Source organism: Phyllostomus hastatus, unplaced genomic scaffold (assembly GCF_019186645.2).
Source record: "Phyllostomus hastatus isolate PE091 unplaced genomic scaffold, TTU_PhHast_1.1 phas_contig_283, whole genome shotgun sequence".
Lineage (NCBI taxonomy): Eukaryota > Metazoa > Chordata > Mammalia > Chiroptera > Phyllostomidae > Phyllostomus > Phyllostomus hastatus.
This window is the reverse complement of record NW_025333833.1, coordinates 2,608,188-2,621,512: the sequence shown is the minus strand read 5'-3', so window position 1 is coordinate 2,621,512 and position 13,325 is coordinate 2,608,188. Positions and strand designations below refer to the sequence as shown.

At 62.1% G+C, this 13,325-nt stretch overlaps 1 protein-coding gene across 7 annotated transcripts in view; it reads left to right on the top strand.

Moving 5' to 3' along the window:
* Window positions 1-13,325, top strand: part of GPR161 (G protein-coupled receptor 161) — a 33,548-nt gene that overhangs the window by 2,863 nt on the left and 17,360 nt on the right. For 5 of the 7 annotated variants that reach the window (XM_045838653.1, XM_045838647.1, XM_045838649.1 and 2 more), the window contains exon 2: window positions 10,794-11,270. In XM_045838653.1, coding sequence (XP_045694609.1) covers window positions 10,897-11,270 — 374 coding nt within the window. In that variant the 5' untranslated portion in view covers window positions 10,794-10,896. Of the gene's footprint in view, window positions 1-6,007; window positions 6,194-10,582; window positions 10,607-10,793; window positions 11,271-13,325 lie in introns of those variants that run through there. The other 2 variants (XM_045838650.1, XM_045838652.1) reach the window with 2 other exon arrangements.

Genomic DNA, 13,325 nt, shown 5'->3' with positions numbered 1-13,325 from the left:
GGACTCAGTCGAACCATGAAATTCGCCACCCCCCCCCTGCAATTTTTCATTGAAGTGTTTGTGGTTTCGTCAGTTTGTGAGGCTCTTTGTGAATTCTGGGCTTGAATCCCCTTCCTGTTAGTGAGTCAGACGTCTTGTCTTGTGCGTCTTCTCCGCCTTCGCTTATCGTATACCTTTGTGCACGAGTGTTTCATTTTTATGTGGTTAAATCTATGTGGATTTTCTCTGTGGCTTCCAGGCTTGTTGCTTAGAAAGTCCTTGGCATCTTAAGATGACATTTTCCTAAATTTTCTCTTCTCCATTCTCTTGGCTACTTATTATTCAAAAATATTTTAAAATTACTCCTTCTCTACCTTTTTTCAGCTTCTCTCCTCTCTGGCACCAGGGAGGCCCGGCTTGAGTCGGCCAGCAGCCCCTTTAGGACAGCGTGGCGGCGATAATTTCTTGCCTTTTCATGGTGACTTTTCACCACGTGTTTTTTTTTTGTTATTTTTACTTTTGCATCCTTCCTTCCATGTAATGTTTAAAGAAGCGGCAGTGTCGCCTGTTACATGAACAACTAACCGAGGAAAGATGGATTTCCCTGGGGAGCAAAGGAAATCCGCAGAAAGAACCTTCTGTTCACAGAAGTAATTATTGGGCCAGGTGGGGGTGCAGTACGAGGAAGACCCTCGCCTGGTGCTCACGCTGGTGTGATTGTCCGCATCGCAGGGATGAGCTCCTCTGCGGGTGGGAGAGGAGGCGGACAGGACACCTGGACACGGGCTGTTGTCAGGTGCAGAGCCATGAACGGGAGAACAGCGGGAGTGTGACCGGGACAGCCGGAGTGGAGGGTGCCACTCATGGTTGCATTCTGCAGGTGCCAGAGGGTGGCACGGCGTGATGGGGCTCGCCTAGGGGACTGTCAGCCCGGCAGCAGGTTGGAGTGGGGGGCAGGTCGGAGACACAGAGATGAGGTGGAAAGGTCTGGTAGTCGTCGGGGGAAGACGGCGGGGCTCTGGGCTGGGACGGTGGCGGTGAGGGTGAGGTTCTGAGGGAGACTGGTGTGCGGTGGGACTGGAACCCGTCAACACGGGCTGCTTTGCGTCCGTGATCTCATGGAGAACGTGAGGATGGGAATCCCGGGCTCAGATTTGTGCAAACACCGACCCAGGGCCTCGCTCCGTCCGGATTTCCTGGCGAGAGTCGTCTGGGGCGTCCAGAGTTGCGACCCGAGAGATGGGGTGCGCGGTGGTGTTTTTTCCTAGGGCAGAGAAAGCACGGGGAACAGGGTATGGAGCCGGCGGGGCAGAGATGACGGATTCCGCTTTGCACTGCTTATATGCGAGGTTCCCGGCATGACGTTCGGGACAACACATCCTCTGGGTGGGCGGCCACGGACCCGGAGCTCCGAGGAGCGGTCTAGGCTCCAGGTGCAGATTTTGGAACCGTCGTCGTTTACGTGGGTACACAGAGAGGCCTTCAGGAGAGGGAGCAGATGCCAGACAGGACTCTTTTTATTTTTCAGTTGCAGCTTACATTTAATGTCATTTTGTATTTATCTCAGGTGTGCAGCCTAGTGGTTAGGTAATCACGTACCTTACAAAGTGGACATAGGACTCTCTTTTTTCGCAAGGGGCACAAAATCCAGCTGAAACGGACTTAAGCGAAAAGGAAAGTTACTGGCTCCCGGCGCTGAAGAAAAAGCTCAGGAGTGTGTGTGGCTGCAGGTGTGGGCCCAGCATTGAAACCATTTCATCTCCTTTTCTCGCCTCTCCGTGTCCCAGGCTGCCCCCCTTGTCGTGGGTGGGGGAAGCTGCACTCCATCCAGATCCGCAGGGAGCGGGGAGCTCTCTGTCCCCCAGCGGCCCCAGCCACAGCCCCCTTCCGTCTCGGAAGCTGATTGGGCAGAGGGCGTTGGGAGGTGATTGGCGTAAGACGTGTGTCGCCTCTGTGAACTCAGACTGTGAGAAGGTGACCCAGGAGAAGCTCAGGGGCGCCTGCCGGTGCGAGGGCCGGGGATGTAGAGGCGGCAGCTGGTTGCTTCGCTTCCCTTTGCAGCTGGGAAAGGAAGGAGCACCGATGGCATCCGGGGACAGTAACACAGGGCAGCACAATGGCAGGTACCGGGGGACCGGGGGACCGGGGACCGGGAAGGAACGACGGAGGGAGATGCAGGGGGGGACAGGGCCGGGGAGCCAAGGGAACAGGGCGTCTGAGGCAGAAACGGAAGCAGCCGGGGTGCCTGGGGCAGCAGAGGTTCACGGGCACACGGGGTTCAGGGCCCTTAGCGACCTTGCCCAAAGCGAAGACCGTCTACCGTGGACGCGCTGAGACCCCCTGCTGGAGCGGTCACCGTCCCATCTGCCAGCCAGCCGGCCGGCCGGCCCTGGGGACGGCCAGGTAGGGGCCGAGCTGCGGTGATGGCCGAACCAGGAAACCCCGGCTTTGTCGGCGACTAGGCAGGCGTGTGAGGGGCGTCACCGCCTCCCTCTCGGGCCTCGGTTGCGCCTGAAAAACAGCGAGACGAGAAGGAGCTGCTTCTCAGGCCTGTCTTCGGTCCCAGATGTTGGAGAGCGATGAACCTGGTCACTTCACACATTTTCCCCGGAAAAAAAAAGTTTTCTTCTGTTGCCTGTCAGACTCACGAATGGGGGGGTGGTGGACGGTATAAAGTATCTCCTCCCACATACGAAGTGCTTCTGGGAGATCAGAGGGGAAACTGAGGAAGGCTTCCGCAGCCACCTGCAGGGGAAGCATCCTCCCCTGAATAAACACACGTGAGGACACGCGTGTCCGAAAGGACAACTAACACAGAAAAGGGAGACTGTCAACAGTAAGTGCCGGTAAGAGTCGTCGTGGGCGTGGAAGGTTCCAGAAAGGCGTCTTCAGAATTTTGCTCTTAAGGGGGACCTTGAACTAGCTGTCACCCACCTAAAGCAGCGACAGGGATGGCTGACGCTGGCGACCCCCCGACCTTCCCCAGGCTGCGTGGCTGCACCTGCCCCGCGGGGTCACCAGCTGGGGGAGGTGCTGGGTGCCCGCCACCGCATAAAGAGAACAGGGAGGAAGCCACGTGGACGATGCAGCCTGGGGGGCTGACGGTGCCGGGGGAGGTAGGGGGGAGACCCAGTCGAACCCAAGAGGCGTGTCGACAGGAGAACCAGCAGATGTGCTCATGGACCAGACAGGCGGTGGGAGGGACAGGGAGGGGGCGGGAACCCCGACGTTCAGGGTCGGAGCATCGGGAAGGACGGGGGTGGGGGCTGGCAGGAGCTGAAGGGAGCGTGGGTGGAGGTGCGAGGGGCGACAGGCGTGAAGTTTGGCTTTGGACGCGTCTGGCTTGCGAGCCAGGGACACCCAAGTGCCGCGCCGAGTAGCAGTCGGACGGGCCGCCGGGAGCTCCCAGAGCGGCGTGGGCCCCTGGCCACACCCGAGGAAGGGCCGCCTGGTGACTCACCGCAGCGGCCCTGGCAGCGGCCGCAGGTGGACGTGGAAGGGCCCGGGCAGCTCCGACCTGGCCTGACCCGGCCCCGCCTGCGGGGTTCGCTGGGGTCCCGGGTCCGGGCGGGCGGCCGGGGCCGGCGTCTGCAGGCTTCCACGAGCTGCCCCGGAAAAGCCGGCATCCGGCTCTGCTCCCGCCCGGGAAACGGCCGGTCCAGGCGGGGCCGGCCCTTCTGGACTCAGGCCTTGCTCTCCTTCCGACGGCCAACGCCTCCGGTGAGGTGTGGCCAGTCCACTGCCGCTGTCATCCCCTTCTCCTGAAGCGCTCTCCCTCCCTCGTGACCCAAGACTCTCTCTCCCCGGCGGGCAGCAGGGTCTTCGCCGTGACCTCAGCCGGTTGTTTGTGGACTTTCTGGGAGCCCCGCACGGCCCTCCCTGTCCGTGCTGACCGGGAAACCCGAGGGCGAGGATGCGGTTTTCGGCATCACGGGGGGAGGCCTCCTGGGAGAGGGGCTGGCTGCCCTTTGAAGACGGTCAGCTGACCGCCCGCCCGCGGCGGGGAGGCCCGCTTGGCTTCTCAGGACCGAGTGTCCCCGTCCCCCTCCCCCACGCTCAGGACGGATCCGGGCAGAGGAGGGGGGTGAGCAGGACGCTGGGCTGGGTGCCCCACGCGACCTTGGGAGGGTGCGGCCGCCTCGGGGGCTGTGCTCCGGGGCTCGGCCTCGGACCGGTCCCTGGCGGGGATGCCGTGTGCCCAGCACGGCCCGCGTGGCCTTGCCCGTGGCAGCCGCGGTGGCTCCTGGTGCACTCCTGGTGCGTGCTGCGGCTCATCTCCGTCAGCGGACGCGGAGCCGTGGCGACCGCTCCTGCCGTCGTCTTAGGACGCTCCCCACCGGGTCAGGGAGGGACAGTGAAGAAACAGCAGGCGGTCCCCTGGGACTTAATTTTTTTCAATTTTTTTCATTATGGTGAAATATGTACAACATAAAACTTGTCATCTCAGCCATATTTAAGGGCACAGTTCGGTGGTCTCCAGTACGTTCATACCGTGCAGCCATGGCCACCACCCTCCGTTTCTGGAACTCCTGCAGAACCGAGACTCTGTGCCCCGTGCACGGTAGCCCCCCCGCTCCCTCGCTCCCCGCCCCTGGCAGCCGCTCTGCCTCCTGCCTCAGTGGTGCCGACTGTTCCAGTGCCTCCCCCGGGAAGGGGAACTGTCCAGGATTTGCCTTGCTGTGCCCGGCTCGTTTCCCTCAGTGTCGTGTTCCAGGGTTCACCCGTGTTGTGGCGTGTGTCGAATTCCCTTTCCAAGGCTGAATAATATTCCCTTACATGCATACGCCGTATGTTGCCGCTAACCCAGTCGTGGGCTGGCGGACAGGCGGCTGGCTTCCATGCGGCAGCTGTTGTGAGTGATGCTGCTGGGAGCGTGAGCTACGACTCTTCAAGACCTCGCTTTCCGTTATTAGGGGTATGAACCGGAAATGGAATTGCTAGGTCAGGTGGTGATTCTGTTTCGTTTTTTTAAGGGACGACCACGCTGGTTTCTACACCCGCTGCTCCATGTTCCCTCCCGCCGACAGTGCACAGGGTTCCGCTTTCTCCACGTTCTCACCAGCGCTTGTCAGGTTGTTTTTTTCTCTTTCTTTTCTTTTAGTCGCCATCCTCATGGGTGTGAGGTGGTGTCTTGTAGTTTTGATTTGCTTATTTGCTTTCCCTGACGAGTGATGTCGAGCATCTTTTTATGGGCTTATCAGCTATGAGTTGTTTGGCTTTTATTGAATTGTAGTTCTTGATATGTTCTCAATATTAATTCCTAATTGGGCATATGATTTGCAAATATTTTCTCCCATTCTGGGGGATGCCTTTGTACTCTCGATAGTGTCTTCTGATGCACAAGATTTTAAAGTTTTCGTGAAGTTGCATTTGTCTGTGTTTGTCTGCTTGCGCCGTTGACGTCATATCCCAGGATTCATTGCCAAGTCCAGTGTCAGGACTCGGTACGTTTTGTGTGTGTGTGTGATTCTCAAGCCTCCGTCTCCCCTCCCCCATCTGTTGGTTTCTTTCTCCCCTTCAATAAAGTCATTAGGCCAACAGATCAATAAAATATTTAGACTTATGACATCTTCCTTCCTGTCGCTGGAAAGTATTCCCAGGAGAGGACAGGCAGGAGCAAAGCAAATCGGAAGTGGGTGCAGGTAACACAGCGGCCTGGAGCAGGAGCTCCGGGGAGGGGCTGGCGGGTGAGGGGTGTGCAGGGGCGGCTGCAGCACGTAGAACCTCACCTGCCACGGGGAACAGACGGATCGAAGGTGGATGCCCGTCCACAGCCAGAGGACCAAGTCGTGGAATGACTACTCACTGTTCTCTCGAACCAGGCACTCAACCTTTCCGAACCTCCGGTCCCCCACTTTATTTATTTAACAAACACTTGTGCAAATACTGACTCACGCATCCCTCCCACCAGCGGAACGGGGCAGGTCCTTCCGAGCAGGCGCGTTCTCCCCACTCCCAAATGCGGAAGCCGGTGCCCAGAGAGGCTAAGGCACGGGTCCAGCTCCCGAGCTGGGAAGGAGCGGAGCCAGGACTTGAACCCAGGCCCCTTGGTTCCTGAGGTCGGGCTCCCCCTGAAGGCGTGCAGAGCAGCGGTTCCCGCCGCTGTCGCTGCCCACAAGGTCGAAGGAGACGCTGTCCGTGGGGCACGTTGCGGGTGGCACGGTGTTTTGCAGACACGGGTGATCGTCCGTGGCAATCAGGCAGCGCCCTGCAAGTGGGTGCCATTCTCAGGGGCGATTCTCAAGGGCGCGGGGAAAGGGGCGGAGCGAGGATGAGCCCTGGGCAGCGTCTGCTGGGGAGCCGGGCTCGTCTCGGAGAGTCGGGTGACAGAGTCGCTGCGGGCGTCCTGGGGGAGCAGTGCCGTCAGCCGCGGGATCCAGACACACATCCGGCCCCCCAGACCTCGGGCTCCTGCTGAGCTCGAGCCGGCGGGCTCCTAGATGCGGGGCCGCCGGGTGCGCACGGGGAGCACGCATGTGGGGAGGGGACCGCAGCCGGTGCGCCCACTGGCCCACCGAGAGCTCAGACGGGGGCCACAGGCCCCTGGGCTCTGCCGCTCGCTCCCCTCCCTTCCTCTGGCGCAGAGAGCTCAGCCCTGCCTGCCGTGTGGATCCGGGACCTTCCCAGTGGGGTCGAGAGCAAAGCCCTCTGTGCTGGCCCGGCCTCCGGGTTGGATGGCTGGGCCGTCCGTCCCGGGGTGGACTTTCGGGGGAGTGCCAGGGAAGGACGGAGGCGGGCAGAGCACGCGAACCCCGGGATCCTGCGGTCCCTTTCTGTGTGGCCCGGTTTGGGGCCGGGGGTCCTCTTCACCTCAGTCACCTTCGTGCAAAACAGGGTGGGCTCTAGAACCTTCTCCCCACCTCCGCCCGTGCCAGCGGGGGGCTGATGGGTATAAAGTGCTCTGAGGGGCTGAGGTGAAGAGCTGCTCCCCCACCCCCAGACCGAGACCAACATAGTGTCACGGCAGCCTCGCCGGGCTCGTTAGGAGTGGGGCCGAGGACCGTCCCCGCCCGCAGGGCTGTTGCTTCCCACCACGTCTGTGCCTCCCCGAGGGCCTTCGAGCGGGGCCTCAAACCCCGGCCCCTCGGCTTCCAGGTCTGTGCGCAGAGCCGCCAGGCCTCCCCGGCTGCAGCACTGCGGCCGGGGAGAACAGGGACTCCTCCCCTTTCAGTGGAGGAAGATCTGAGGGTTCTAAAGGTCGAACTGTGAGGCGGGCCGCGGGAGAAAGAGGACCCACCCGCGTGGTGTTGTGGTGGGGTCTTCTGTCCTGGCGGACCAAGGCATTTCCGGAATTCACCCACTCCTGGGGGTTACCCTGCAAACTGGTTTATAAAACAGCAGATGCCCCCGTCCTCCTGGTTGCCCGGTGCTTCAACCCCGAACGGTTTTGATCTCTCGCTTGAGGTGTGGCTTTGAACTTGAGGGGTGGCTTTGAACTTGAGGGGTGGCTTTGAACGCCTGGAGGCTGTTACCAGTGCTTCTTCGCTCCAGCAGACACTTCTCTCCCTCTGGGTGGGGCCCAGGAGACCACACTGACGCAGGACCGTAAGGACAAGCAGAGGGAGGGTCGGCCTTCCCTGGGACCCGTCTGGGAGGGGAGCATCTCTGATGGCCGTGCATTAAACCCCAGCTGTGCTGCGGCCGCGCTGTTCCTCCACGCTGGAGCACAGGGGGGATTTGTCTGGGCCGGGCAGGGCGCACGCAGTGCGTGTGGGAGTGGAACAACCTTGTGTCTGGCAGCAGAACTGGCCAGGACAGTGGAAATGTGAGTCACACTTGAATTTGCTGCTTTGGATGGGCCCCGGCTCGTCAGGCCCTGGGGGAGCTGGCCGCCTGCCTGGAAGCCTTGGCGGGCCGGGGCATTCCAGACCTCCGCTCTGGCTCTTTAAAGGTACGCCCCCTGAGGGTTTGCTGAGGCTGGTGCCCTCCCCCCCCCCCCCAGGCTCCAGGCAAGGCTGGGGCTGTGGATTTCCCCGGGTGGGCAGGCCTTTGTCCCGCATCGCCCCCTGCCTCTGGGGGATGGGACCAGAGGGCCTTAGGGACTGCAGCCGACCGGCCAGCCCTGGGCTCCCATTCTACAGGTGGCCCATGGGCCTGCTCACGTGGCCCCTGCAGAGTGACCAGGTCAAGGAGGACTTTATCTAAAGTAAAGGTTTGCCTCCCGTTTCTATTCTTTCAGTGGTCACCTTTATAACGTTAACAGTCCTGTTGGACCTCACGGGGACACCGTGCTGAAGGCCAGTCGTCCATCAGCAAGCTGTGCTTGGGTGCCGGGCCCTTGGGCCCAGGTCCCTGCCCCAGGACGACCTCGGGACGCCCGCGCCCCAAGCACACCTCCGAGAGCTTCCGTGTGGCCTCGTGTTTCAATGTCACCCGGCTTCCAAAGCTCCCAGATGCGAGACACGTGTGACGTTTGTTGTCGCTGTGTAACTTTTTCGATTTACATTTTATATATTTTTTTTCCAGTTCTTACTGAGGTTCATGCTAATATTTACCACTTCCTTTTCTAACACTTCTTGATCCGGCCCCCTCCCCCAGCCCGTAGTAATCTCCGGACTCCGCTTCCTTCGTGAATGCCGGTCGTCCGGTGAGGAGTTCCCGGTGCGCGTTTGGGGCCGGCTAGTCTCCAGAGTCTGCCGTGCCCTCCCTCGAGTGCTGCCGCCGGGCTCAGAGCAAGCCGTCTTTCTGCATCTTCTGTATCGTGAACCGATTACCCCAGCGTGTGGCTAGCCCCCAGCCCCTCCCATGGGTCCAAATCAATGTCTTTTATCCATTTTTCTATCTTTTTTCATTCTCTTCCTTCTCATTAGGAATTCTTTTTTTTTTTAATATTTTATTTTTAGAGAGAGAAGGGAGGGAGAAAGAGAGAGAAATATCAATGTGCGGTTGCTGGGGGTCATGGCCTGCAACCCAGACATGTACCCTGACTGGGAATCGAACCTGCGACACTTTGGTTCGCAGCCCGCGCTCAATCGGCTGAGCTATGCCAGCCAGGGCTTCATTAGGAATTCTTTACAAATCAGAGCGACTAGGCCTTTTTCTGCCGTGTGAGTTGTGAGCATTCTCCCTCATGTTGCCGTTTGTCCAAACGCTCAAGTCCCGCGTCCGCGGGCAGCCGCGCTGGCCTCCCTGGTGCGGTGCGAGGAGCCGGCTCCTGCAGGACCGTGGGTCGAGGCCCCGGCGAACGGTTTCCTGGCAGGAGTTCACAAAATCCAGGACCCACGAAATAAAGACAAAACCCCCAGCGGCCTTTTGAAGGCGCAGGCCTGCGGGGCTCATCTGTAAAGCGTATTCACGGCACAGAGCTGGAGGAGCTCAGCGTGTTGCATAACCGAATCAAAATTCAGAATATTTTAGCAGCCTGGGAGCACGGGCCCACATGCCCCGGACACCAGGTTTAGGAGAAATAACGTTCTGTGTTTAGGCCTCACGCATTCCGCTCGTAAGTTCGAGACCGGGGGCGCCTGCCTGCGCAGAAGTTCATGCGTGTGTAAACCTCGGGTTCTCGTGGACCGCACACTGACTCGCCCGTCAGCCCGGCAGGGTGCCCCACTGGCCGACAGAACGTGCGTTCTCAGGGAGTCCGCGCTAGTGGCTGGTTCGGAAGGCGTCTCGGGAGCTGGGAGGTTTTATCCGGAGAAGGGACAGCAGGTCACTCGCGGCGTGTTTCGAGACCACGGGGCGGGGGGGGGGGTGGGCGGGAGGTGAGGCGTGTCTGGTCCTGCCCCAGGGAGCCGGCCTGGGCCCCAGGGGTCAGGCTGCCTCTGGAGGGGACCCTGTTTTAATTAGTGCCGCGGGTGAGGGCCAGGGCTGCTCCCCAACCCGCCAGCTCCCTGCGGCCCGAGGAGTCCGGTGCACGTGTCGGGTTTGGGGGGAAGGTTTCTGGAGAGGAGCAGCATCGGGTGAGCTGGCGGGAGGTGGCGCCGGCGGGAGGCGGCACCGGTGGGAGGCTGCGCCGGTGGGCGGCATTTTCGGCGCCTGGTTCTCCTTGCCTGGCTCGTGCAGGAGCGGTCTCTGCTTTCCTTCCGGCGTCTTCCGGCGGCGAGGAACACGAGCAGGTGGGCTTCTTTGGCTGATGAAAGCGGCAACAGTTTTGGAGAAACATCCATCTGCCGCCTTCCACGTTAACATGCGTCGGGGTGGGGTTCCAGCCGGGACGCCCAGCAGCATGCTGAGCGCCGGAGCCACACCTTGGGGGGATCGGGCTCTGGGGGCCCGGACCTGCAGCTCGCCCCCGGCTCCCCCGGGCGAGGAGTGCGGGGACCTCCAAGTATCCCCCACAGGGGTCCCACTGTCAGACTCGAGTGGGCGCACGAGTCGGAACCACGCAGAGGCTGGTTCTGCCCACCAGAGGGGCGCCCGAGGTGCTGCCCGGCCAGTGGGCAGGGGGCGGGGTTGGGGGGGCAAGGTAGCGGCCGTCGGAGACCCCCCGGAGTGGCCCGGGTCTGAGAGCAGCTGCCCCAGGGTGCGGCCCGTGAACCGCTCGGGACGGAGCCACCGCCTCAGCCTGCCTGTTTCAAATGCAGGTTCCTAGCCTCTGACCTCTGGCCTCAGAGACCAGCATCGGGCCGCGAGCGGGGCCCAAGCGCCAGCCCTTGGAGCTGGCACGGCGGCGGGTGATTCTCTGGTACGCTGGAGGTCTGAGCCGCCGGCCCTGGGGGAATTGTCAGGGCCGTTTAGAACAGAGGGGCGCCTCGTTCAAGGGCCGGGGGGGCCGCACCCGTAGCCGCCTGTGTCCAGCTGGGTGGGGAGGACGGCAGAGGGGCCCTGGGCAAGCCGGGCGGCCTGGGGACCTCCGCTGCTCTCCTGTCCAGGTGACATGACCGCACTCGACGACCCTGCTCCTGCCCCCTGCTCCTCGCCGTCCTTCCCGACGCCCAGCATGCTGCGCCCGCCCCACGCCCAGGCGCGCTGACCATGAGCCTCAACTCCTCGCTGGGCCACCGGAAGGAGCTGAGCAACCTCACGGAGGCAGCGGCGGCCGGCGGGGGCGTCGTGGTGGCCGAGTTCATCGCCATCGTCGCCATCACCATCTTCGTCTGCCTGGGCAACCTGGTCGTCGTGGTGACCCTGTACAAGAAGTCCTACCTCCTCACCCTCAGCAACAAGTTCGTCTTCAGCCTGACCCTGTCCAACTTCCTGCTGTCCCTGCTGGTGCTGCCCTTCGTGGTGACCAGCTCCGTCCGGCGGCGATGGGTCTTCGGGGTGGTCTGGTGCAACTTCTCCGCCCTGCTGTACCTGCTCATCAGCTCGGCCAGCATGCTGACCCTCGGGGTCATCGCCATCGACCGGTGAGCTGGCCGCGCGGCCGGGGGCAGAGGAATCAAGGGCGGTGTGCATGGGGGGCCCCCCGGGGTGGGGGGCTGGCCCCCCAGGGACTGTCCCCCGGGACTGTCCCGCTGTCTCAGTTTCTTGGGAGGGTGTCGGCTCTGCGGGCGGACGGGACGTCCCCGAAGACCCCTGCTTTCGCTCCCGTGCCCCCAGCCAGAGGCCCTTGGCTGTGGCTCATCTGTCTCGCACGAAGTTTTATTTCTGTTTTTATTACACATTTCTTTGCCACCACCTTCTGTTCGGTGCCATGGAACGCAGCCCGGAGCCCTCCCCAGGCCGAGAGAGAGAGAGAGAGAGGGAGAGAGGGAGAGAGGGGCGGGGGGGCTGCAGCCCGGAGAGAGGCCGGCAGTGGGCGGGCATTCGAGCCCAAAGCCCATGTGTCTATAATCTGTGATGTTTGCATGTGTTTACATGTAATTCTGTGTAGTTTTGTGTTTCAAAAGAGGTTCCGTGGCTTAAAGAAAGTTCTGGGGCCCTTCAACTGGCAGCTTGTAGGTGAGGAGCAGGCTGAGGAAGGCAGTGTGTGTCGGGGGGTGGGGTAGACTTGCTGTCTGCTCTCTGTTGCCCCGACCTGGGCCAGAGCTGGGCTGATGGGGGGTGTGTGTGGGGGGACCCAAAGGGGAAACGCTGTCCCCTGTCCACAGCACAGGGACCTCAAGGGTCAGCTCGGTCCAGGAAGGGGCGGGGAAGCAGGGGAGGGAGACGACCCGGGGAATGGAGGCGGTGGCACCGGGAGAGACGGCATGTAACGGTGTGGGATGCCGCCGGTCCGCAGGGGCGCTGCTCGGGCCCCTCGGCCGCCCCCGGCAAGGGCCCCGGGCTCCTGAGTAGCTCAGGCCGTCGAGGGGGCTCTGCAGGCCTCGAGGCTCTGGCGGTGCAGCCCCGCCCTGCAGCTCCAGCTCGCAGGTCGGCCTTGTGCTGCTGGTCACGCCGTTCAGCCCGGGCGAGGGTGCGCTCCCTGGGGGCAGCGGGGGGAGATCCGGGTTCAGTGCCACTTGCAGAACCTGGGGGGACGCTGGCAGGGAGACTTAGAGGGGACGAGCCAGTGATGTTGTCACTGAAGGACCCAAATTTCCAGGTTCTCTTGGGACCACCGGGGCTTTAGCCGGACTGTCCACCCAGGGCCCAAGGCCACACCCCTGCCGGCTGTCCGCAGTGCAGAGGGCTCGGAGTGGAGGACGCGGGTCACTGCCCAGCGGGGCGGGTGGAACTCCAGAACGCGGACCCAGGGCTGGTTAGTTACAGAGGAGGACCCGGGTTCGGTGTGTCGCTGTGCTCCCGGGGCCGCCCCCGTGGGTGGAGGCTGGCTCTCTGTCGGCGAGCCGTCCCGTGAAAACCAAAGTCGGGGCCGCGGGGGTGGGCGGCCGGGCGAAGCGGGGGAGCCCGTGCACGCGTGACGGCTTTTTCCTGACATCAGGGAAGCCCCTTTGGGGCCCGAGGGTCGTGCTCGGGCCCCGTCTAAAAGCGAGCTGCTGGGGAACACATGGACACCTTCAGGGGACAGTCGGGGCAGGAAGCCAAGGGACCCCCTTGATTTCGGCCCCCCGTTCCCCTGCGTGAGGGGCAGAGAGACTCCGCAGCGAGGCCTGCGTGAGGCTTAAATGTGAAGCGTGAAGTTTCGAATCCGTGAAGTCCACTTTCTGTGGGCGGGTGAGGAAATGCTTGCTTTCTGCCGTGATGGGGGTGTGGGTCTGTGCACTTCAGCGGGCGGGCGTCCTACCCCGCACACCCCTCTAAGACCAGCGTGGACCCCACCCCCCCAGGGGTGTGGGCCAACACGGGCCACGCTCTGGCCTGCCTGGCGGGCTCCCTCGGGCGGGCGGGCCCCGGGACCCGGATGCAGCTGGGAGACATCACTGTCAAGTCCGCTGGGCTGGCTCACCCCAGAACGCTTGTCGGCCAGTGGCATAAACACCATTCGTTACAGTAAAGCAGCCTTGCCATAAAACGGCGGCAGTCAGGGGGTCTTGAGACGAGCCAGAGGCCACGTGGCAGCAGATAGCTTATCCATCGTG